This window comes from Chanos chanos, chromosome 4 (assembly GCF_902362185.1).
Source record: "Chanos chanos chromosome 4, fChaCha1.1, whole genome shotgun sequence".
Classification (NCBI taxonomy): Eukaryota; Metazoa; Chordata; class Actinopteri; order Gonorynchiformes; family Chanidae; genus Chanos; species Chanos chanos.
Window position 1 is genome coordinate 6260065 of NC_044498.1, and position 25000 is coordinate 6285064.

Sequence of the window (25000 nt, forward strand, 5' to 3'; positions counted from 1 at the left end):
CACACACACACACTCTCTCTCTCTCTCGTTCTGCCTTTCTCTCTCTCTCTCTCTCTCTCACACACACACACACACACACTCTCTCTCTCTCATTCTGCCTTTCTCTCTCTCTCTCACATACACACACACACACACACCCACACACTCTCTCTCTCTCACACACACACACACTCTCTCTCTCTCGTTCTGCCTTTCTCTCTCTCTCTCTCTCTCTCTGACACACCCACACACTCTCTCTCTCTCTCTCTCACACACACACACACACTCTCTCTCTCTCGTTCTGCCTTTCTCTCTCTCTCTCTCTCTCTCTCTCTCTCTCACACACACACACACATACTCTCTCTCTGGTTCTGCCTTTCTCTCTGTCTCTCTCTCTCTCTCTCTGTCTCTCTCTCTCTCCCTCTCTCTCTGCAGGATGATACTTTTTTTTTTTCTTCGCATGACTTTTGGCGTGATGATCTGTTGACAGATATGTCTGTCACGTGTTCTCCTCTGGGCAGGAACTGTGAGACTGGGCCAGAAGGTTTGGCCAGTGGTGAAAAGGAATGATTTAGAGTGAATTTCCTCCCCTAAAGTCTTAGATTTTTATTGTCAAGCTGGCCCTGTTTCTCTGTAGAGGAAATTAGTGTGAAAAAGATAACAGAGACTCTAATATGAGAGGTTACTGTAAGGCACACAGTCGTGTTAGTGGGGTTCAATGCCCTTATGTCCAGTCAATTATATGTGTGTGTGTGTGAGTGTGTACACACGAAAGAAATGCTGATGCTTTGGCAGATAGCTTGTGACTGACCACGTCCTCTGGTCTAAAAATTTAGCCTTTTTGCTCCAAGATAGATATACATTGAGAGGATCTGTCTTGGATTGGAAGATTAAGGCCTAAACATTAAACAGTGTTTATGGTTAATCGGGTTGTTAGGATGTAATTGTGTTAACTGAGTGTTTAATTTGAAGGATGTCAGCAGAAAGATGCTGAGTTTTAGACATTCTGGTTTGAATTGTACTTACATACACATAATGACTAAGTGTACTTAATTGTACACATATTACTAAGTGTCCTGAATGTTTGAATGTCACTCTGATCTGTGAACAAGCCTGGAGCAGACATTGACCTGTAATTGGAGAGACAGGGGTTTTTCAGCAACCAGCCACAGACACTCACACACACACACAGAAATACAACTACTTGCCTTTATGCATATGTCAGCACACGTACACACACACACACACACACACACACACAGGAAGAATGTATAGATGAGACTCAGTACTGTCAACCGCCCGCACATACAGATGTATACATACAGGAAGAACGTACAAAACATTTGAGCGAACCGCCCTCTATATCGCATAGCTGTCAAACGTTTAAAGTAGGTCATTAACCACATAGGAATTGAGGCGGTCAAACAGTGAGACTGCGTTTTGTTTTTTTCAAATATGTAACATGTCAAAACATAGTACTTAAGCCTTCTCACATTACAGCCTTACGTGGCTACATATACCCCCTGCTGCGAAGAAGAAAAAGCGGGGTTTTTTACGGTCGGACAAAAGTGGTTGACGCCTATGCATAAGTCAAATTTGCTTTACCTCATGTCAGCATATAGCATGCACATGTTTCAGCGTTCAACTCTGGAGTGGCAGATTGTGATGCTGACTACGAGTATTTTGTATTTTGATAGGAAGAATACATGAAGAGAGTCGCACGCGAGATATAACTTCTTGATTTCGATTCAGACACTTTTAGACGAGTTTACCCCAAATATTTAAATGAATCCGTGAAATCACTAATCCCCCCCCCCCACCCCCCCCCTTCGATGTATCCATATTACGTATCGGGTAGCCAACTACGCTAGATATGGTTGTAAATGTGACACAATTCTGGTTTCGTAATTTCGCAGAGACTGAAAAGGTGCCGGGTATGATAGTATAATATGACGTTTTATGACTGCTGACAATGTGAGAAAGGTTGAGTGTATATTCTGACGTTACCAGACAGTGGGCTGGATTAGGGGCGCGTGCCGGTAATCAACTTTGATCGAATGGCCTGTGACTAGCTGGCCGCAGCTCGTCGCCAAAGCCGGAGCGGGACAATGCGTCGTTAATATCCCTCCCTCCCCTCTTCATCCCTCTGTTTCCCTCTATCTCCGAGCGTTTCTTCTGACAGCTGGTGCGCCGGTAGATAAACTGGGTGGAGATACTTAGTCAGGGTTAAGCGGATTTAGCGCCATGATTGATCAGACATCAAGCTCTTTTGGGGGGAAAAATGACTGTTTGTTTATGTCTAAGTGTGTGTGTGTCTCTCTCTCTCTCTTACACACACACACACACACACACACGCTCTGTGTGTGTGTGTTTTGTGAGCATGTATGTGGAACGCGGGGGAGGGGCAGTTGGTGTTTCAGTTGCCCGCAGCCTTTAACATGTTTTTTTTTTCTTCCTTTATGCTGAGGAATGAAGATCTGTATCTATGTTAGTGTGCATTCATATACTGTTCATATACTTCCATTGTAGAGCTTTGTAGTGATCTCACAGCGGGTTCCTCTGGGTTTCTCTGATCAGAGAATATCTCAGGTCTGCAGAAGGCAGTCAGTCTGGAGGTGCCAGCTCTCACCACGCCTTAAGCGGTTCTGTGTGGTGTTGTCTATGACTGTCTATGGCTTTGGAGGGTAATCTGATAAATAATCTTAGTGTATGGTCATGTAGAGCTGTTCTCTTTCTCTGACTGGTGAATCATTATTAAGCGAGCCAGAAGTTGTTTTTTTTTTTTTTTTTTTTTTTAATTTTGGCTCTATGAACTCTTATTGGTTTAAGGAGACTGCTTCCCAATTTATTATCCTAAAGGAAAAAAAAAGTCTATTGCTGTGTCATGTTAAACGTAGATTGTTGGGTTTGTTGCTGTTAATCAGCGTAGTCAAAGGTCTAGATCTCACTCTCTGAGTCTGTCTGTCTGTCTGTCTGTCTCTCTATGACCATAGGTAAATGAGAGTGTGTGTGGCCTTAGTGACCCTGTTCTACTGATATGGCCTCTTTGGTGCCTGGATGCAATCTAAGTAAAGTTACTCTTTGAACCTAGACAGTGGGGTCATGGAAACTAGATGGATTTGTTATGTAATCTAGTGTTTGATGTACTCCTTTGCAAAGACAAAATGAATAAAGCTTTTTTTTTTTTTTTCACCAACTCTGCCCCTCCCGCTTCCTCAATTTGTCTGTTCCTCTCTCTCTCTCCCTCTCTCTCTCTCTCTCTCTCTCTGTTTGTCTGTCTCTTTTTGTTTTTCTGTCTTTTCTCTTTCTCCCCTCTTTCTCTCTTCAGCTCAGTTGCTTGTATGCCAATTCTCTCATATGTTGAATCATTCGAACAGGGGTTTTACCAAAAATAATGTCAAGCCATATCTTAATCAAGATCACTCGACAGAGGTTATTAAAGGTAGCTGAGAATAACAATGGAAAGATCAGTTTGTTCTTTGCATTTCTTGTTGAATGAATTCCTCGGAATACCTTACCGTGCGTTTAGCCAATCTCAACCAGAAATTGGTAATAAAGAGAGTGCAATCTGTGTATTAGCTCAGATAATCTCACGTAGATGTGGATTTCCATGCAGATTACATTTCAGGCTTTTTAGTATTGCCAAGACGCTCAAAATGTTTTCCTTCAACATTTGAACAAAGATGTTCACACATGCACATACGCACGTACACACACACACACACACACACACACAAGCACAGACACACGCATACACACATACGCACCATTCACACTTTATGAGCTGATTTAACTGGAACAGCTGGTGTGGTCAGGTCATTCGAGGATATACCATGGTGTGTCCCACTGTACAGAGATTCATGTTCCCTTCCCGTGAAGCCATAGATCTTGGACCCATGCCATAGAAGTTCTGCCTGTAGTCTCCCCCCTGGGCCACTCATACCCCTCATGCACACATAGGAACACACCCTAATGTCAGTTGACTGTATATGTTCATGTCTCTTGCGGTCGCCTCTGCTATCCTATCCTATCCTATCCTATCCTATCCTATCCTATCCTATCCTATCCTATCCTATCCTGTCCTATCCTGTCCTGCGCAGGGGTGTCAGAGCTCCCCCCTTGATAGTGCAGAGGGAGTAGAAGGAGACAGAGACAGAGGCTGATGTTAATGTGATTTCAAAATTGATGGCAGCTCAAAAACTCAAGTAAAGCAAAATCACACGCACATAGGCAACGTCTGACTTATTTTCTCTCTCTCTCTCTCTCTCTCTCTCGCTCTCTCTCTCTCTCTCTCTCTCTCTCTCTATCCTTCTTCCATGCGTATACACTGTTTAATCTCAGATCTGGAGGGTGGGGGGGGGGAGGGATGGTGGTAACTTTCTTGCTCAATAGGACATTGCTCAACACGCTGGCTTGTCTCGAAAATCAATTACTGTGCAGCTGTTTATCCGACCATGAAAAACGACTGTCACACAGAAGTGTTCTTCTTTGCTTTTTGAGTTCAGTTTAGCTCAGTTCCTGCGAGTGGTCGTTTTTTTTTTTTTCCCTCTCAAAATATCAGGTTTGGACTCCCTGCAAAATGCCAGACTGAAATTTCAGCTGTAGATTTCAGTCAAGAAAAGGTTTGCCACTCTGGGTAACGGCTCAGAAACGAATCCCCACAGTGAAAAACGCAGTCAGCAATTCTTACAGAGACAAATCAGAGAGCTTTGTTTTTCTGAGCAATATATTGTGAGTTATTTTTTCCGTCTGTCTTTGTTTTTTTCTCTTTCTTTCTGTTTACCCCTCTATCTCCCTCTCTCTTTGCCATAAACTTGTGACTTTACCCAGGCTCTGCTAACCCACAGTACTGTCCTTCTGGTTCTGGAATGTGACATTTACTGGGAGCCACTGGCATAGCATGTCTGCCAGAGAGAGAGAGAGAGAGAGAGAGAGAGAGGAAGAGAGAGAGGAAGAGAGAGAGAGAGAGGGAGAGAAAGTGTCTCACAGAGGAAGCAGGGGAGGGAAGGCAGGGATTTAAGTTATAATTGAAGTATTAGTTGGGAATCTTTTCACTCTGAATGTAAGGCAGTTATGTTGATTTTTGACTTCCCCGTCAATCAAATACTGTAGCATCAAATCATATCCATGGCATGTATTAAAATACCCTGTCTAAACTCACATCGAAGTTTTACTGGCTTTCTGACAAGGGTCAGCTGATGTGGTACGTACCTTATAGCTTTTGAGAGCTGCTGACAGATGAAGAGACACATGGAGATGAAATAGGGCTTAGTCAGAACCAAGAAATTGGAGGCTTTTAAGGAATATTTTTGCAGAACATGACCACGCAGGCTCTTTTGTAACTGTTTGTAAGTTGTAACGAATTACATTCCATTTTCACTATAAGTGTATGTGTCTGTACCAATGTGGCCACTTGTACTGATGTGCATGCATCATTCATGCATACCTGTGTGTGTGCGTGTGCGTGTGCATGCGTGTGTGTGTGTGTGCGTACGTGCACACAAGCGCTGAGTGGAAAATCTGTGTGCCTGCATGCGTGGGATTAGATAGCTGTGATGATGAGTTTGTGTCACCCGCCAAAGCACACGCGCGCACGCACGCACACACACACGCGCGCTTTAAAATTCCATACCCCATTAACCCCCTGACGGACAGGTGCCTCAAACGAGGCTTCGTCTGTGAAATGCCATGCTGTCATTTTGCATTCGGAAGTGGGCGGAACAAACAGCCCCTTTTTTTCCACGATGTTTTTCTCACCCCTCGGGGATGTGTCTGCTCTCAGATTGTCGCATGCTGAGGTTACACTGATGACAGTCAAGATGAAGTAATAGCAGGGCTTAGTGTTGGAGCGCTGAGGCAGTGGTAATATTTGATAATCAGCTGTATGGGTTCAGTGCTGCAGTCAACATTTAAGGAGATTGTATCGTGCTAAAGCAATCATGTTGTGGTCACACGAGCATAATAACGACTGACTGACTTCGCCATAATGCGGTAAAGGGTAAGAAACTATTAACTGGAGCGTTGTGGGTTTTTAAAACACCATAATGATGGTTCGCTGCCAAATGGGTCCCTTAGCAAGGCATTGTAAACCCTGGATATCCCCTGAGGTGTCTGACCTCTGATGTACGAAGATATCACTGTAAATGAGTAACTAAATGTAAATGCTCCATCACGCTCAGGTCGGCTTCTCAGAACATCTTTATCTATCTCTTTACCTTTATCTATCTATCTGTCTGTCTGTCTGTCCGTCCGTCCGTCCGTCCGTCCGTCTATCTATCTATCTATCTATCTATCTATCTATCTATCTATCTATCTATCTATCTATCTATCTATCGAGGGTTTAACCACAATCGCTGATTGGTTTCTCTGATGTTTTGTCTTTACCTCCTACAGACTCCTCCCCCGGACACACGACTTCTCAGCCTCCACCAATGAGCTCCATGGTGGGCCACCCATCCGTCATCAGCTCGTCACGGCCCCTCCAGTCTCCCATGGGTGCTTTGGGCTCGTCCATGAATGGCCTGGCATCACCCTATTCTGTCATCACTTCCTCTCTGGGCTCACCGTCTGTCTCGCTTCCCTCCACACCTGGCATGGGATTCAACACCCTTAACAGTCCACAGGTAAGCAACAAGGACTCAATTCAATTCAATTCAATTCAGTTCAATTCAATTCAGTTCAATTTATTCATTTCCATTTCAATTCACTTCAGTTAAATTCAATTCACTTTACTCCATCCCAGTTCAGTTCAATCAATTTCAATTCAGCTTGTTCCATTTGAATTCAATTGAATTTAACTGAATTTAATTGTCTCTGTTATAATTGCGTTGCTATGCAGACCCACACCAGCTGTTCACTTCCTCATCGTGCCTGCCCTAGTTACGCTGCTGAGCGATGAGAGACACTGTCAGTGGTCTAAAATAAAGCATAGTAAAACAGCCCATAAAACTGGACGTTTTTTCATTTAACTGGGCACGGCATATGCGTTAATCATGAAACTATATCAGACGACTGGGTTTTTGTTCCTCCTTGTGTTATCCTCAAGAGCAGACAGACAGTGGTGACGTGATCAACTGCAGGTATTCATAAATCGATCCACATCGTTAGCGAGGATTTTGTATTTTCTCTCACACGCTGGTCTCACGTTATGCAGCCTTAAGAGTCTGCAGCGCACGAGCTAATGCTTGTCAGAACGTATATTCTGTATCTGCAGAATTTTTCATCACTTATTTCAACGTAAAAGCTAAACTGAAGTGGCTCCAACGTAACATTTTTAGAGTGAATCACTGCAATGACTTTTTGACTTGGAACAACAGGGAAACATTTTTTTTCCCAAAAATGGAATAAACTCAAAAAAAAAACCCCAAAAAACAACAAGAACAGATTTTCATTGTATACCATTCTCGACAGCACTGCGATAATTTTTGTCTCGTTAAGCCTTCCCTTGGCTCAGTTTCTGGCACTCTTCAGGTTTCCAAACCCCCCTTTTTTTTTTTTCACTGAACAGTGCAGTTATACAGACGGGACCGAAAGTCGGTCAGACAGGCGAACGCTGGCAGACCAACACCCCCGAGGCAGACACGGTGGGATGAAGACGTTACCTGACAGCACTAGTTCTGTGACAGCTACTCTATTGAAATAGTCTCAGAACAGCACTTAGTGGAAACTTCTCCTGGGCGAGCCATTCATCTTTTCATCTGTCCACCAGTCTACCAGGCTCTCCTTGACCCGCTGGGCATTTCTACAGAGCCAAAGTCTTTTGTCCTAACAGCCAGGCACCGCCCGACCATAGTTACTTAACCGAGAAATAGAACTTTGAAATATTTCTTCTTTTTTTTTTTTGCTCAGTGTTTCATTTCTTTTTGTCCGCTTATTAGTGTAAAGAAGAGAGAACGAGCAAGCGAGAGACAGAGAGAGAGAGAGAGAGAGAGAGAGAGAGAGAGTGTGTGTATTTCTGTGTGTGTTTAAACACTGAAATACTTTATCACTTGATGTTTGATGTTTGGGCGCATTCAGAGCTGCTTTGAACACTAACTCTCTGCAGTCTCCTTGACAACCACAGGCATTTTGTACCGCTAAGTCAACTGAAACAGGGCAGTGTTTTCCTGGTCTGTTACATATTTATGAAAATGATTTTTTAAGAATTCGACATCCTGAAGAATGGAGCAGCTCAACCTCTCCTGGTTCATGTCAGTCAGTCAGTCAGTCATCAAAACTCAGTACTGTGTTTTTCTTCATGACCTTGTGTCAGTTGCATATGTTCTGGAGGCTGAGAGGCATAAGTAATGTCTGTGATGTGTTGGAAAATGTGTCTAATCTCCACAGCACTGGCTTCTGCTCTCACGTGTAGCAAATATGTGGAGACGCAGGCTGCCATTAATAATATACTCATCATGTGAAATGGTCCACATTTTTTCACATGTACTCATACATACACAATTACACATGCTTGCATGCAAGCAAACACACACACACAGACACACACACACACACACACACACACACACACACACACACACACACACAAAATGTAGACATACAGATACATACCCACTTAGGCATACACATTTGTGTGTGTGTGCGTGCACAGTTTATGCATTACTTAGATGGTAAATCCCAGTAAAGAGTAGGAGGAGGAACCTCAGGCTGTTTTATATGATGCTTTTAACTGAGCGTTGACTGTCTGTAGTCAAACAGTAATGCTGGGGAACAGGACGAAATGCTCAGCTGACGTGTGTGTGTGTGTGTGTGTGTGTGTGTGTGTGGTGGTGTGTCCCGGCCTGTGTCCACTCTGTGTGTACGTTCACATGATGTGAGGCAGATGCGGAGAGAGAACGGCAAAGTATGGAAGGAACAGAAATAAACAGAAAGATGAGTGGGAGGAGAGAGAGAGAGAGAGGGAGAGACAGAGAGAGACAGAGAGAGACAGAGAGAGAGAGAGAGAGGGAGAGGGGGAGAGAGAGAGAGAGAGAGAGGGAGAGACAGAGAGAGAGAGGGAGATGCGATGTGATGTGATGTGACGTGATGTTTACAGTCCGTATGTGAGTGGTAGAGAGTAATTCACAGGATACATGCAGTCCATTAGTCCAGGTGTATGGAGGGGCTGAGGATTATCCTCCGGGCTTTGCCGTCAGATGGGGGGAGATATTGGAAGTGTGAGGGGGGGGGGTCTGTTTCCAGTCTCTCTGGGACAGACCTGCGTTCCCTGTGGGCTAAATCTAGCCTGCCACTCGGAAACAAACTTCACAGTCCTCCTGCACTAATGAACCATCCATCAACTGTAGTATGTGCTGTAGTTGAAAGAGCCAGAAATTAAACAAGATGTGTGGTGTTACTGTGCAGACAATCAAGGGGAGCAGCATTAGCCAGAGTTCCCCGTTGTATATCTTTCATAAAATGTCTTGAATAAAGTGTCAAAAGAAACAGAAAAGTAAACATTTTAGTGGGATGGTCGTGAGTCTAAGCGGAGGCTGTCACGCCGATGACATGTTCCAGCATGTTTTTCTAAGTAAATGATGTGTTATTGTTGTGCCCCCTGCTGGTTGATCCCCAGTACTGGAGTTACAGGTTTTTGGGGGGGGGGGGCCGGGCCTCAGTCCCTTATATTCACTTCAGACTGCTGCCTACACTGGACAGAGACAGAAACAGAGACGTCAAGAATCAGAGAGAGAGAGAGAGAGAGCGAGAGAGAGAGAGAGAGAGACAGAGAGACAGAGAGAGAGAGAGAGCGAGAGAGAGAGAGAGCGAGAGAGAGAGACTGAGAGAGACAGAGAGAGAGAGAGACAGAGAGAGAGAGAGAGAGAGAGAGAGAGAGCATATACAAACATTCCCTTTTCCAAGTTATGTGATTACACCCACAGCCACTTGTGTAACCACTTCACAAGGGTGTGGCGTTCTTGTGTGTTTACGTGCGTATGTGTGCGCGCGGGCACGCGCCCGTGTGTGTGTGTGCATACTTGCTCGTCTAAAACAAAATAAAGAGTTATGATGAATTATGGCAGTTCCAAATGAACACTAACTCAAAGCTAGTCTTTGTGTTTACTCTCCCCCTCTCTGTCCTCCACCCCCTCCTCCCCCCCCCCCCCCCCCCCCCTCCTTCTCTCCTCTCTTCCTCTCTCCTCTCCTTCGTTCCGTCAGATGAATTCTCTGAGCAGTGTGAGTAGTTCGGAGGATGTTAAGCCGCCTCCTGGTCTTGCCCCACTGGGCAGCATGAATAGTTACCAGTGCACCAGCCCGGGAGGCCTGTCCAAACACATCTGTGCCATATGCGGAGACCGCTCCTCAGGTAGGAACCTACGAGCCTATGGATTAATCCGTTTGATACGGTAGCACTATAAAGTGAGAACCAAAAAAAACACCACGTTCATTTTCATTGTGCCATAAAGATAAACAAAGTAACAATGTCTTAAATCTGATTTTTGCTAAGAGTTCCGGACGTTTTGGGTCTTAAGGAGAGAGGTGTAGTGATGACTATATGTCAGGTGATGAACTGATTGCGTCATTAGAGGACATCAGGGGGGTGACTTGTACATCTTAGCATTAGGTGGATGGGGGGGACAGGTGTTAGGGAAGACGGTCAGCTGTGCTGGTGAGTTAAGGGTATAACAGGTTAAAACAGGTAACAGTGTCCCTCATAACTTTACAAGTTAACATCTTTGGTGGTGCTCTTGCCTTGTGCGTTTTGGGTTTTTTAAGGAAACAGGGGACGGTTTTTCTTTTTTTTTTTTTACATTTTAGGTATATTTATTTTTAGATTTTGTACGCCTTTGTACATTTAGATCTTTATGTCTTTGTCTGCATGTGTTCTCAGTTCTCTTGAAAAACTGGTCCCTTTTTTTTTCCACGGGATGAGTGTTTGCAGTGCGTGAATGACTAATTTTTTTTTTTTTTTTCCTGCTTTGTTTGCACTAGGGAAGCACTATGGTGTGTACAGTTGCGAAGGCTGCAAAGGCTTTTTCAAGAGAACCGTCCGGAAAGACCTGACCTACACCTGTCGAGATAGCAAAGAATGCCTGATTGACAAACGCCAACGGAACCGCTGCCAGTACTGCCGCTACCAGAAGTGCCTGGCGATGGGCATGAAGAGAGAAGGTGTGTGACTGGGTGTGTGGGCATGAGCACGCGTGTGCATTGGGCACACGCATCTGTTTCGGTTTGAACAGCTGGGAGTTCACTTTGCCAAAATCGTCTGCGAAAAGTTTTGAAGAGATTGAACAATTTTTCGCGATTTTGACGAAAGCAAAACACAGACTTTTTGGGGCCATGGTCAGTGACCGGAGGTTAAAGTTTGTTCGCTTGAATAAGTTTAAATACACATTGAATTAGTCGATGCTGTGAGCCTTAATTATCTCGCAAACTGTTGTTGTGTTTCCTCAGTGTAGAAGTATGTGTGACATACGTGCTAACATATTACATTTACAATATTAAGTTCATGTTTAATTTCTGTGGTACATAAGTGTTGGAAACATGATTGTAAAATGAGTTATTTTATGTCCATAAGTTACAACATGTAGTAATTTTATGTAACTTGAGTCATATATGTGCTTTCTGTATTAATCATTTGAGGTAGGTAGATTTGGGCAGACGTGCTGTGTGAAGTCTACACGTGCTTACGTGTTTCATTCATCCCGTGTGATCCCTCTTTAGCGGTTCAGGAAGAGAGGCAACGCGGGAAAGAGAAAAGCGATAACGAGGTGGAGTCGACGAGCAGTTTTAACGAAGACATGCCCGTGGAGAAGATCCTAGACGCTGAACTTGCCGTTGAACCCAAGACTGAGACGTACACGGACGGTAGCCCCAGCAACTCAGTAAGCCACGGATACCAAAACCCCTAGGCTTTGAATGGAATAAATGGAATACGTTTCATTTTAGCCCCCTCGTTGTCTACTCACAGAAAACCTCCACTCGTGATTCAGCCATTCCTTAGAAACAGGTCTCACAATACATCTACCACCACTCTCCTTGTCTGTGTTTGGTAACTACCTCCCTCTCTCTCTCTCTCTCTCTCTCTCTCTCTCTCTCTCTCTCTCTCTCTCTCTCTCTCTCTCTCTTTCTCTCTCTCTTTCTCTGATTTCAGACTAATGATCCAGTCACCAATATCTGTCAGGCGGCAGATAAGCAGCTGTTCACTCTAGTGGAGTGGGCCAAGAGAATACCACACTTCTCCAGGCTGCCACTGGACGACCAGGTCATCCTGCTGCGGGCAGGTGCGTGTATAACATGTTATGCAGTCAAACTACGCCGTCACTCTAATATATTTTGCAGTGATGGCACTGTAACAGACAGCTCCTTAATGGCCTGTATGCTTGGGGTTTTTTTTTTTTGCATGTCTTGGAAGTTACTTAGGATAAAAGCGTCTGCTAAATGAGTACATGTAAATGTAAACACCACTTTACATTCGACTTCAACACTGACATTACAGAAATTTGCTGTATTAGGCTTACAGTAAGCTGGCTGTGCACCTTTGACTCTCAATGTTACTGTGAGCAGTTGGTAGCAATTTACAATAAAATTACAGGAAACTGTTTAGAGCGTATTAGAGTGGCATGTGACCATGGGTACAGTGTGTACGCACACACACACCCAATTGATTGTCCTGCAAACAACCAGGGAGACAGACTCACACACAGACACACACGCAGAGGAGATATGTGTGTTTGTCCAGCTTTGCAGTCACATCGACATCTCATTTTGAAAAGCATTCCCAACCTAAGCCCTTGTGTCAGTGACGTGACACTGGAGTAAAATATTTTGCATAAGCCTCTTATCGCATGAAAATGGAAAGGGTGTAAGTGTTTTATTTGTCTTTGAATATTTGAATGGAGCGTTTTTTTGCACGTACAGAAAAGGCAATCCGACAGAGAGCAGGACAGGAACAAAGGGTTGAGGCAGAGGAATGCTGACCCCCGGCACTAAAACGTTTCGCACACACGCCCTAAGTCGACCATTATAGAACATCGCACAGCTCCGCTAATGATGACTCCTGTTTTAAAGATGACTCACAGCGAGAGAGAGAGAGAGAGAGAGTCCTTGTTTATGTGTTTGCTTTTTTTTGTTTGTTTGTTTTTTTTTATCCCTCAGGATGGAACGAGTTGCTCATCGCCTCGTTTTCACACCGGTCCGTGACGGTGAAAGACGGCATCCTACTGGCCACCGGCCTCCACGTTCACAGGAGCAGCGCCCATAGCGCGGGAGTCGGTTCCATTTTCGACAGGTGAGTTTCAGCCGGTCGACCCCCCACGGGCCGACTAAGCCCTCGCGCCCCTGACCCTTCCCTTTGTTTCTGTGCACCGTCAGTCCTTCTCTGAGTTGTTCCGAAGGTTAACGTCGTCCGGTCCGTTTTAGGGTAAATAACGGGTGTGTTGACGCTCTGAGCGGTTGTTTAGAATGTTGGAGTGTGGTGTCATGGCATCAGCAGAGGGGCGTCTCTCAGAGCGAGACATCGTGTTTTCACATTCCTCTCAAATGAAGTGTCACTCTTCACTGGACAAGCTGACAGAATGTTGTGTGTCCGTTGGGTTGTTTTGTGTGTGTGTGGATGGGTGTGAGTGTGTGTGTGTGTGTTTATGAATTAAGAAGAGTACTTACAGCACTGGTGTTATGCCATGAATGACCTGTTCCCGTTGCTCTTTATGTGAGTGTATGTATGTGCGTGTACTTAAGCATTAGTAGACTGTCCATTCATAGCGGTGTGTGTGTGTGTGTTTGGCAGGGTGCTGACTGAGTTGGTGTCTAAGATGAAGGATATGCAGATGGATAAGACAGAGCTGGGCTGCCTAAGAGCCATCGTCCTCTTTAACCCTGGTCAGTGGTCTCACACACACACACACACACACACACACGCACACGTGCGCAGACACACACACATAGAAATACGTATACTCACATACTAAAGCCCAAATAGATTCACATCTCCCCACACCTTCCGTGTTGTGATGTGGTGTCCAGTCTGTGTGTTTTAGTCTGGATCACACAGGGTTTGACTGATAATGCTATGTGCTTTTAGATGCCAAAGGCCTGTCTAACCCAGCAGAGGTGGAAGCACTGAGAGAGAAAGTCTATGCCTCCCTTGAGTCCTACACTAAACAGAAATACCCTGAGCAGCCCGGCAGGTATATGACAAACACACACGCACTCGCACGCACACACACACGCACACGCAAACGCACGTGCACATAAACACACACACACACTCACTCTCTCACACACACTCACATGCACATGCACACACACACACACATAAAATCCCAAACTCAACCTTCATGAAACCATCACCTCTAAAGCTAAATCCACATGAATGTGGTGCAAACTCAGTCATGGTACTCAGATGCAGTTTTTCCTTTTTTAAAACCTTTTTTAAAAAATGCTTTTTCTGCTGATTCGTCTGTGTCTTGCAGAATCAAACAAGAAAACAATGCAAAAGTGTAAATGCTGTTTTCAGGAGATTCAAACATGACATTTTAACACAAACATGAAATGAAACGACGACTCGTATTGTATTTTGTTAAGCAAGCACGAGTTAGTTCTTCTCACCAGACTGCCAGTTGTTAAAGGAACTGTGAATGTGTTAATGTTGATTCGAGTTTGGAGCAGTGTTAGAATGAATTGTGTGAGTAACTGCTAGACCCTCACACCCGGTTTTCCTAGGTCAGACCTCTTCGTTCCTCTCTATTTTTAAAGTTGTTTGTTTGTTGGTTTGTTTGTTGTATTCCTTCAAAAAGTCTCTGGTGAAATGGACATGTAACTATGATAGTGTAACATGAACACATCAAGGATCAACACAAAAATATCTGTACTAAGGTTTTGTTTTTGTTTTTGTTTTCAGATTGGCATTATTCGCTTTTATAATACATTGATGAATAACACTTAAATGATTAAACAGTTACACCGCTGACACGAACGCAGGTTTTTATAGCGCGCACGGCGCGTAATCGTATATTAAAATGAGTTTTTTTGTATGAACCCTCCTCTCCTCAGGTTTGCCAAACTGCTGCTGAGACTTCCAGCCCTGCGCTCCATCGGACTGAAATGTCTAGAGCATTTGTTTTTCTTCAAACTGATTGGAGACACGCCCATCGATACTTTCCTCATGGAGATGCTCGAAGCTCCGCACCAAATCACATGACACGAGCCTCTGCGTCCCTTTTGTACATACTCTCATGTAATTCATATCAGTGATGAACTTGATTTAGGATATAAACTACATATTTTGTACCAAGCACAAAATATTAATGTGAAAATATTGTATTGGGGAGGGGATGGGGGAGGGGTTGGCTCAAAGGGCGGGCTGGAAATACACTGTCAAAAATGAATTTTAATAGAATTGTTTAAAAAAAAAAGAAAAGAAAAGAAAAGAAAAGAGATTTTTCCTCTTTGTAAATAGATCATTTCAGGTATTCAGTTTAACAGCAAGTCAATGCAATAAAGAAAATTTTATTTTATTCAATGAATGAAAAAAAAAAAAAGAGAACCCCATAATTTCTAAAATGCATTTTAGAATTCTGGTTGAATAAAGTATTTAAATTAACCCTGGAGTCTCTGTTTTTAACTGCATCAATAACTTCTACCAAAAATTATTTGTTATTCACAGATATTTTTTCACGTGTACATTTGCTTGTAATCACGAAAAGTTGCACATAGTAGACAGACACTATCTTCGACTGAATCTCCTCGTGGGAAAAGGCTGGCGCTAGATGGCGCGATTTTCTGAGAACTCTGGGACATATCCCTCGAGACAAAAAGTGAGACGATAACTTCAGCAGGCTGGTTAGGGAAGTCTATGCGTTTTACCGTAGGTGGTGAACTGCAGACTGTGTAGATTTCACGGTTTGCAGCACGCAGACAGTTTGAACGTTGTCCACGATAAATTCATTTTGTTTTAAGTTATTAATCTACAAAAACGCACAAGACAAGCAGTGCAGTGCGTTGAAAGGCACTCGTATTATTGTTATTGAAGGGTAAAAGAATTGCTTCATAAACATTTGTTGACATTTACAATCCTTGTAAGTGCCTAAAGGCTACTAGTCCATAGCACATACTATGTGTTTGTTAGGTTAATTTAACCCAACTCAGGTTAACACAAGTTCATAAGTTGTTTTCTTAAAATATTTTCTCACGGTTGGATGAATACTAAATGTATAAATAGGCTAATTAGCAAACTAAGGCGTTAACGACCACAGAAAAACGAATGTTTATCAGGTTGCTGAGCTCTGCTGCCATCTCCCATCAAGTGAAGTAAACTGTGTTGTTAATATAACATAAAAACATAAATATAAAAAGAAAAATTTAAAAATGGCCTGGAACCAAAATTCGTTTTTTTAAAATTACACGGAAAACCACGTTGTGATATAGACTTCTCGTTAAATTTGGATATCACCCACCAATTCAGCAATTTTAAAAATAAAGTCAGACTCTTTTAATTTTATTTACTTATTTATTTTAAAAAGAGGAACATAAAGCTCTCGTTTTCATACACTGGTACCCTAAATGGAAGAGTCTATGCGTTTATTGTCGGAGAAAACAGGATATTTTTAGTTGTTTTTTTTCTTTTTAATTCATTTGTTTATTTAGACGATTTACAAGTCTCCTACAAGGTGGACTAATTTAGAGATTTTAAAATTTACATAAGAACGCTGTTAATCTGTTCGCGCGCTGTCGGTATCAGTTACATCACGGAGCACGAGCACTGCATGCGGTGACTGGGCTGGACTGGGTGGAGGATGGATAGATTGGAGGATACACGGAAGGAGAAGGAAGATGGGAAAAGTAACCAACGGAGCGAGAGCTGAGGCTGAGGTATTCTGTCGTGTCAGGTACACAGAAGCAGAGGTCTCCTCTACTAAGTATCATACAGATGAAGAGCCCAAGCCATATGCGATCCGTGAGTGCCTAACGGAAGCGAGAATAGCCGAGACCCGTCGAGCTGATGTTCGACAACTTTTCCGTTTGTTTCATCAGTTTTTTTCTCGTCATTTCATTTCTTCTTTTCGGCACTCCTAAAAGTCCGAGGAATGTGTTAATGACTGAAACGGTGCGTGAGGCCAAGCTGGGCAACAGCTATCAACCAGCTCTGCACTTTGTTGTCAAATATATGGTAGGCTTGATTTATCCGTTTTTTTAATGACATTTATAATTATGTTTGTGTATAATTTGTCTTAGTATTTAGGCTGCATGACCACTTGAAACTACATCTAGTATTAAAATGCAGCCAATATCTGCACTGTGGTGGAATTTTGTGCGTGTTAATTTAAGCAATTTCGTTTGAAGAGACAGAATTGCGTCAGTGTGCTACAATTCATACTTAGCATTCTCTCATAATTTTCGAAGTTCATGAAAATGGATAAAATATAACATAGGCCTATATAATAACATATCTATATACATATATCGATAGCATATATCATAACTTTTATGCATGTCACTTTGATTTTCCCCAGAAAGTTTGCTTTGGATAGAAGCATGGGGGAAGGCAACTTATCAGGTTTACTGGGTAAGTTCCAAATAACAGGCTCTTTTAACACGGATTGAGGCCTCGGCACAGCAAGATTTTACCAACCAGAATTTCACCATGCGGTTTTAACAGATAATACATAAATATATTTGGAATTGATGGATATTAAAGAGGCAGTAATAACTATCAAGTAATAACACATAATACCAAGTATTTATTTTGAGAACAACATGATTTTGCGAAACGAAACGCACGAGCGCAAAGATTGTTCTTTTGCTCACTGGTTAATTGCACGCTCTCTGCGCATTAATTTATCGCTCCTTATCTGAGAAACTGTGCACGTTCATAAACGTGTTAGCACACATAATTTGAAAAGAATTATACGATGAAATTATATTATGAAAGCCATGGTGCATGCTTAAGTATGGATGATGCACATCTTGTTTGTGTTATTTGTTGTTTTTTTATGTACAGATATAACACAGAGGGCAGTGTGTGAAGGATGTCACCGTTTCATCCACGACAGGTACCTGCTCCGCGTGCAGGACGGCCTGTGGCACGAACGATGCATGCAATGCGCAACGTGCAAAGAGCCACTGAAAAACACGTGTTTTCTTCGGGACAAGAAACTTTACTGCAAGCGGGACTACAAAAGGTAAGTGGTACGATGAATTCTGGGGAAAACGGCAATGGACGCATACTGGCTGCAAAACTGGCTTTGCTTTATTTTATCTGAGAAAACTCTCTGAATGACACCGTATGTGGCGCGTTTGTCTGGATTTTGTTGTGACTGCGTGATTTATAGAATTTCGATTTTCGTTTTAATAGTGAGGCTAATAGTTAAAAGCAGATCAAAATAACGGTTTAAGAAGCAGCCTACTTCATTGCACGCTACATGTAATTCTTACAAAGAGATCTCAACAGATCTTAATTGTTAGGTTAAAACGATAAATAAATGCGTGGAAATAGACAAGGCATTGTTGTTTCAGGCACATTTTAAGGATCTGATTAACTCTCCAAAACTTTCTTCAAGTGGACTGCTCTCTGATTTGTGGAATATCTGAATCATTTCAAACATCCCTCTTATGGAATAGCCCTTTTAAATAAAGACGAACTCTGCAGCGAATCCTCATCATCTCGTTTAGGAAATTTCTTCTCTTGAGACTGTTTCGTGACGAGTTATAGGTTACTTTTTTCTGCAGTATTTCGCTGATGCATACCTGGCATGTTGTCGAACTGCCTGGATTCGCAGTTACAGAATAATCTTGACGTTTTTTTTAGACTGATATGTTTTTGGTTATTGGTGAAGTTGATGTGCGTATTAAGTTTTTCAAACCAGCGCATACTGTGATGCTGAATACATTTCCATGCACTAGGGGTAGAAAACACAGAAACTCCAGTGCCTGAAACTTTCCTGTCTTTGCTTATTTATTAATAACTTAAATTATCTTAAATTTGGTTTGGCTTTAAAGTTGTCCTACATTAAAGAAAAAGAAGATTAAATTCATTTTAAGTTGATTAAAACTATGTTAAGTCCCTATTTGTTTAATGTGCTGAAACAGACTAGGCAGCATTTTTGGTTTTACATGATTTAGTGATGCAAATAACGTTAGCATTTTTTTTATGTCAACTTCAAAAGGCTACTTTCAATTATTAAGTCACTGGAGAGGACTGTAATATATATATGTATGTTTTCTCAATGGTTTGTGGACACCCTTGATGTATATCATATCACGATTATTCAGTGAGAATAGATTAGATCGTAGAGTGGGTTAGTGGCACCTTGTCAACATGGCAACCATCATATTGATCTGTGACATCACATTGACCCTAAAGATGCAGTTTACTTGCTTTGAATGTATTCATAAAAACTCTGAAGTCCGGGTACAAAGCAGTGGAGTGGATCCCTCCTTGGAGGATGTGTGTGTGTGTGTGTGTGTTTGTGTGTTGTAGGAGACTTGGCACAGACTTTGTGTAAGGCAAGGTGACTGCAGGAGAGAAGGTGTGTGCGCGCACACACATGCATGTTAGTGTATGTGTGTGTGTGTGTGTGTGTGTGTCTGTGTGTGTGTCTGTGTGTGGGCAGTGGAATGTGTGTGCAGGTTTGCACAGACAGACCGACAGGGCCCGATCAGGAGGACGGCACCACTGACACATTGTCAAGATGTGTTAAATTAGCAAGACCCATCAGAGTGGCAACAGCAAGCTGGGGACAGCATATGGCCACGTCAACACGGTACCCAGACCCCCTGCTATCCCCAAAACACACTCTTTCTCTCACACACATACGTGCTTTCTCACCTCCAAAAATGAAACCGGGGTAAACTGGAAAAGGAGACTGGACCACCCGAAAAGAAGCAGAACCTCATAAAACAATTCACTGCATTCCTCCAAGTCCTCTTGTCATGGTCCAGAAACGTTTGCTCCATTTGGTACCTGCTCCTGAATCATTATTTTAACCAAATATGACAGTGCCCTCTAAAACCCCAAAAAGACCCGAACCTCACACCGGCACTGTTAGAGAAAACGGTGACGAAGAACAATTCAAACTCCAAACCTGTGTGGCGACCGGCTGTTTTGGTCCTCTTCCACGCTCTCGTTCGTTAGCCAAAGTCACAACTGGTCGAGAAACGACCGCAGCGGTCTTTAAAAAAAAGGAGGGGGGAAGAAAGAGCCGGGATGTGAGGAGCATTGGGAGAGAGGTCAGACGAGAGGCAGGGAGTGGGCCATATGCTCGTGGTAGAGCAGGGATACGAGGGAAAGCGTTCGTTCGCGTTTATTTCGTTTTCGAAGAGGGAAGAGGACTTTTGGGGTTGGGGGGGCGAACGTTTTACTTAGGGAGGTGTGTCATGGCATCTGGACGTGCCCGAGCCACCGTGGTACCCCTGTTCGGTGGGAAGGAGGGGGGGGGGGGCGCTGCTCTTCCGACCGTGAGTAATCTGACCTGACCAATTAGCCACATACCCAGAGCCTGGCACTCCTGCCCGGTGCCCACTCTGCTAAGCAGCGCCCGTCTCTGCCAGGGGCTCTGGCGATGCCACCCGGCACAGAGCGACCCTCGCCAGGGAGCAGCCGCGCCGTATCTGGGTCAGCTGACGGACCCTAAAATTCTACGTTCCGTCTGTGTGAACGTCAGGACTGAAAAGACACCAAATGAGAGTTTGCAATGTGTTAGTCGCGACCGACCGTGGTTGTAAACTGTGAGGTCAAATGTTTGAACGTCTCTTACCGCGCACTGTCGCGTGTCTGAAAGGTTTTATAGCAAAGATCGGACTAAGATGACAACGTCTAGAGAAATTTGGAGGCTGCTTCATTTGGAGAAGGCCTTTTCTCGTTGTTAAACATTTTACGCAAAACCCGCACCCCATACAAGCGTCACCTTTCAACAGTGACGTGTTACACAGCTGATCGTCAGTTGGACAGAACGAACAACAGTCACATCAAAAAGCAAACCGTGAAAACCACGAAGCCTGATTGACACACAGGCCAATGGTTATAATAAATGGGCTCTCTGATTCTTATCCTGGGACGAGTAGAAGGATCCTTTTAGGACCGTGCTATGTGATATGGAAAGGAGATCCGTCTGCCGGTCCCGTACGTGTCTGGACGTGGCGTCGGGTTCAGAGAGAAAAGGAGGGACAATAGACGCTGGTTACTGCCTGTCTGATGGTCAGAACCTGTATCCGTGTGGAGATCAGATTGACCTTGTTCAAAGCATTTAAAACAGACAAGCAAAGTCCCAATGCATGAATATTTTAGTCCTGGGTCATGCGGGCTCCTGACTGCGTGTGGTGGATGCTTACCAGTGCTCATGCCCGTGGGACCGGTGTGTGGGTCTCCAGGTACTGTCGTGAGCTGTCATTTCTTGCCGTTAGGACGTATAACCTTGCAGTAATACGTTTCATAATAAGACGAATGAAGCCTGTTAATTAAATCCGGAAGGAAAACTGTTTCATAATGATTCATAAGATTTAAGATGAGTGGCAGTCATCTAATTGTGTTGTGACTGACTTATGCATGACGCATGCGTGTTATGTTCAGTAATCTGTGTGTGTGTGTGGAGGGGGCAGTTTACTGACATTTAGCATTATCTGGCCACAGGACACTAGCTCTGAGAAGACACTAAATAAAAGAAAAAGTTTATAAAAAAAAATATGAACACGTATTTTAAATCACAGAAATGTCTTTCTGACCTATTCTAAATGTCTATCGGTTAAATTTTCTCGTTTTGGATTACCTCATCATTGTTGTGAGAGCTTTGAAATGAATGCTTTTTATATGAGATAAAAAAGACAAAATTTTTTACGTGTTCCAACTGATTAAGAGTGCTCTCCTTAATGCCAGGGACTCTTATTGTGTATTGTGTGTGTGTGTGTGTGTATGCCACAGTTTGTGAGTTCCCTGGTCTACACTGGTGTTAATACTCAGGTCACTAATTGTCTTTAAATTTACTGTGATTGGACTCTGTCTTTTTTGTTTGTTTGTTTGTTTTTTTTAAACCAGGGCCTGGTATTAGTCTTCTCTTTGCCGGTAATCTCTACTAATGTAAAACCTGAAACATTAAACAAGCAGTTTACTTTCCTTAAATGAAGGGACTTTCCATATTGTTGTGGTCAGAGTTAATCCACTGCTCTCAGCACAGATTAAGTGCAGATATATATAATTCAAACAGTTAGGATTCAGATTCAGTAAGGGCACAGTTTCCGTCACTGAAAGTCCCCTAATTTGCATTGCATTTTTTCATTTTTGCAAAATTGCCTTTTTTTATTTTCTGCTAGACACTGAAAGCTCACCATTGCGGAATGTTCCTGAAGTCGTACAATTCCTAACGGCCGTAGTACTAGTGTTTAGTTTATGTATTTAAAAAAAACAACAACAAAAAAAAACCCTTTAGTATTTATTACCTGTATTTTTTTCGTGAGAGGGTTTCATGCCTGATTATTGCATATGCCTAGATCTGTTCCTCTCATCTTGGGTACACTTCCTCTAAGCTGCTCTAGTATAAGGCTTCTAAATCGTCTAAGTCTTTTAAATGAAATTGTAAAACGTTAAATTTGAATTTAAAAACGAATTTCCCGTTTTTGCACAGCACATCTTCAATCATCTCAACGATGGTGCATCAAAGTTGACTTTCAGTATTACTGAGATTCTGATCTCCCTCTTTTTTTGTTTTTTTGGACCTCAGGTTGTAACGTCAGTGCCTTCTTTTATAAATCTGGCATAGTTGCTTTGCTAGTTTCAGATTATTTTCCCCCAGACAAACATATAATAGACACGTTTTCTTTGTCACGTTGAAACGACAGAGTTATTCTCTGCGACGACAAGAGTTATTCTCAGGCAGACAGTTTGTGTAAGTCAGTGAGCTCGTCTCCTGCTGCTACGAACTGCAAAGAATGCTCAGCACTTTCCTTGACGACGCCTTGGCAACGCTAATAGTTCTCAACAATGCAAGGCTTTGGGATGCTGCAGTTTCGTGCTCTTCAACAATGAAATGTCGGCCATGTGCGTGCTTGAGTGTGTGTTACTGTGTGCGTTAGACCATGTCCAAATGGATCAGTGTTATACTGTTCACACTGTAATTGAGGTTTATCTGACATAAATGGTAGAGGACATTCAAATTTAGGCAATTAACTAATAATGTAATCAATAAATACATTTTAACGCATTCAGTGGCCTTAATATATTTTGTGAGTCTAAAGATAACACAAAATTAGGATTTTGAAGAATAAACTTAAAATCTTTGTAAAATTCAGCAAAAAATATCAGTGAATTGTATATCTTTTGGGGGGAAGCACGTTTAGATTAGGTTTGGAGCTCTGTGTCACCTTCATCACAAAACTCAACTTTTGGCCCCCCAACAAGGAGTAAGGAAATCCCAGGCAGGTTTGACAAACAGAAAATGCGGTGTCTGCCAGGGTTGGACAATGAGCACCAGGCTCGGAGCCAGTTTCAGGCTTTTGTGTGAGTTTGGTTAAGTCGAGTTAAGATAATTCCCTGGACCGGCCTCTCCCGCGGGGAATCCTGATTCGGCCCCTCCGGCTGGAGCCATGGCCTGCCGAGAGCCTTTTTTCCCCCTACCCCGGGATCCCTGCCCCGGACACAGCCCATGGAGCCGGCCCCCAACACCTCAGCTGCTTCAGCCGTCTCCAGCCCAGCTCCGGTTGCCAGGCGCTTAGATACACATACTCACTGTCCTGGGGGTATGTGTCTGCGTGATTTGGGGGAGGTGGGGAGGGGGGTGGGGGTCTCGTCCGACTTCTGGCTCGAAGGAGCGACTCAGCAACATTCCTGGGATCCCTGAGGGCTTGTCAACGGTGACAGGAGCAAAAGTTATGGGGAGAAAAAAAGAGGTCACCTAAGACACGACTGATTCAAACAAAGTTTTTTAAGGATGATTTCAGTCTAACACTCAAGACTGGCAGCAGGCACCCTGGCCAAGAGTATACCCCCTTTTTAAAAATATGAGACTTGCATTCGACAGCTGATCCAACGATTTCCAGTGAAGATGAGTTTAGTTTAGGGTTCATACGGCTCTAGAGTCTCAGAGTACTGATTTGGGATCCGTCTGTCTTGGGCTAGGAATTGTATTTATAAAGATTATTAACAGCATAAACTGATCCTAGATCAGTACTTTTAATCAGAGAAATTTGACATGTGTGACCCCTGGAATTCACATAATCTAATACCACTTTTTCTCTTATATTCTACAATCTTTGTCCGAATGCTTCATGAGCTCTCTCTCTCTCCCCCTTTCTCTCTCTCTCTCTCTCTCTCTCTCTCTCTCTCTCCCTCTTTCTCTCTCTCTCTCTCTCTCTCTTTCTCTCTCTCTGTCTGTCTGCAGGCTGTTTGCGGTGCGGTGCAGGGGATGCGGGGAGGTCGTATCTGCGGCAGAGCTGGTTATGCGTCTGGCGGCTGCCGTCTTCCATGTGCGCTGTTTCTGCTGCTCTGTGTGCGCCTGCAGGCTGCAGAAAGGAGACCGCTGTGTACTGAGGGCAGGACGACTGCTCTGTGCCAGAGACTACCAACAGCAGCCGGACAGTCCTGCTACCTCTGACTCAGGTACAGGGGTAACAGACAGACTGCACACACACACACACACACACACGCGCGCGCGCGCCGCACACACACACACACACACACACACACTCACACACACACACACTTTCTCTACTGTCCTCCTACATCTGACTCAGGTACAGGGGTAACAGACAGACTGCACACACACACACACACACACACACACACACACACACACACACTCACACACACACACACACACACACTTTCTGTACTGTCCTCCTACATCTGACTCAGGTACAAGGGTAACAGACAGACTGCAGACACACACACACACACTCACACACACACTCACACTTTCTGTACTGTCCTCCTACATCTGACTCAGGTACAGGGGTAACAGACAGACTGCACACACACACACACACACACACACACACACACACACACACACACACACACACACTCACACACACACACACACACTTTCTGTACTGTCCTCCTACATCTGACTCAGGTACAAGGGTAACAGACAGACTGCAGACACACACACAC

The 25000-nt window shown here is 43.5% G+C and overlaps 2 protein-coding genes across 3 annotated transcripts in view; both read left to right on the forward strand.

Annotated features, from left to right (window-relative positions):
* rxrgb (retinoid X receptor, gamma b) overlaps positions 1 to 15505 on the forward strand; it is a 26566-nt gene extending 11061 nt beyond the window's left edge. The window contains exons 1-10 of one of the 2 annotated variants that reach the window (XM_030770730.1): positions 3475 to 3502; positions 6373 to 6602; positions 10117 to 10264; positions 10891 to 11070; positions 11626 to 11786; positions 12056 to 12185; positions 13060 to 13192; positions 13691 to 13782; positions 13985 to 14090; positions 14956 to 15505. In XM_030770730.1, the coding sequence (XP_030626590.1) occupies positions 3475 to 3502; positions 6373 to 6602; positions 10117 to 10264; positions 10891 to 11070; positions 11626 to 11786; positions 12056 to 12185; positions 13060 to 13192; positions 13691 to 13782; positions 13985 to 14090; positions 14956 to 15103 (1356 nt within the window). In that variant the 3' untranslated portion in view covers positions 15104 to 15505. Of the gene's footprint in view, positions 1 to 3474; positions 3503 to 6372; positions 6603 to 10116; positions 10265 to 10890; positions 11071 to 11625; positions 11787 to 12055; positions 12186 to 13059; positions 13193 to 13690; positions 13783 to 13984; positions 14091 to 14955 lie in introns of those variants that run through there. The other variant, XM_030770729.1, reaches the window with a different exon arrangement.
* A 1931-nt stretch (positions 15506 to 17436) lies between these two features.
* lmx1a (LIM homeobox transcription factor 1, alpha) overlaps positions 17437 to 25000 on the forward strand; it is a 10931-nt gene continuing 3367 nt past the window's right edge. Inside the window, exons 1-3 of the mRNA XM_030770862.1 lie at positions 17437 to 17467; positions 17903 to 18083; positions 24270 to 24487. Coding sequence (XP_030626722.1) covers positions 17437 to 17467; positions 17903 to 18083; positions 24270 to 24487 — 430 coding nt within the window. The remainder of the gene's footprint in view (positions 17468 to 17902; positions 18084 to 24269; positions 24488 to 25000) is intronic.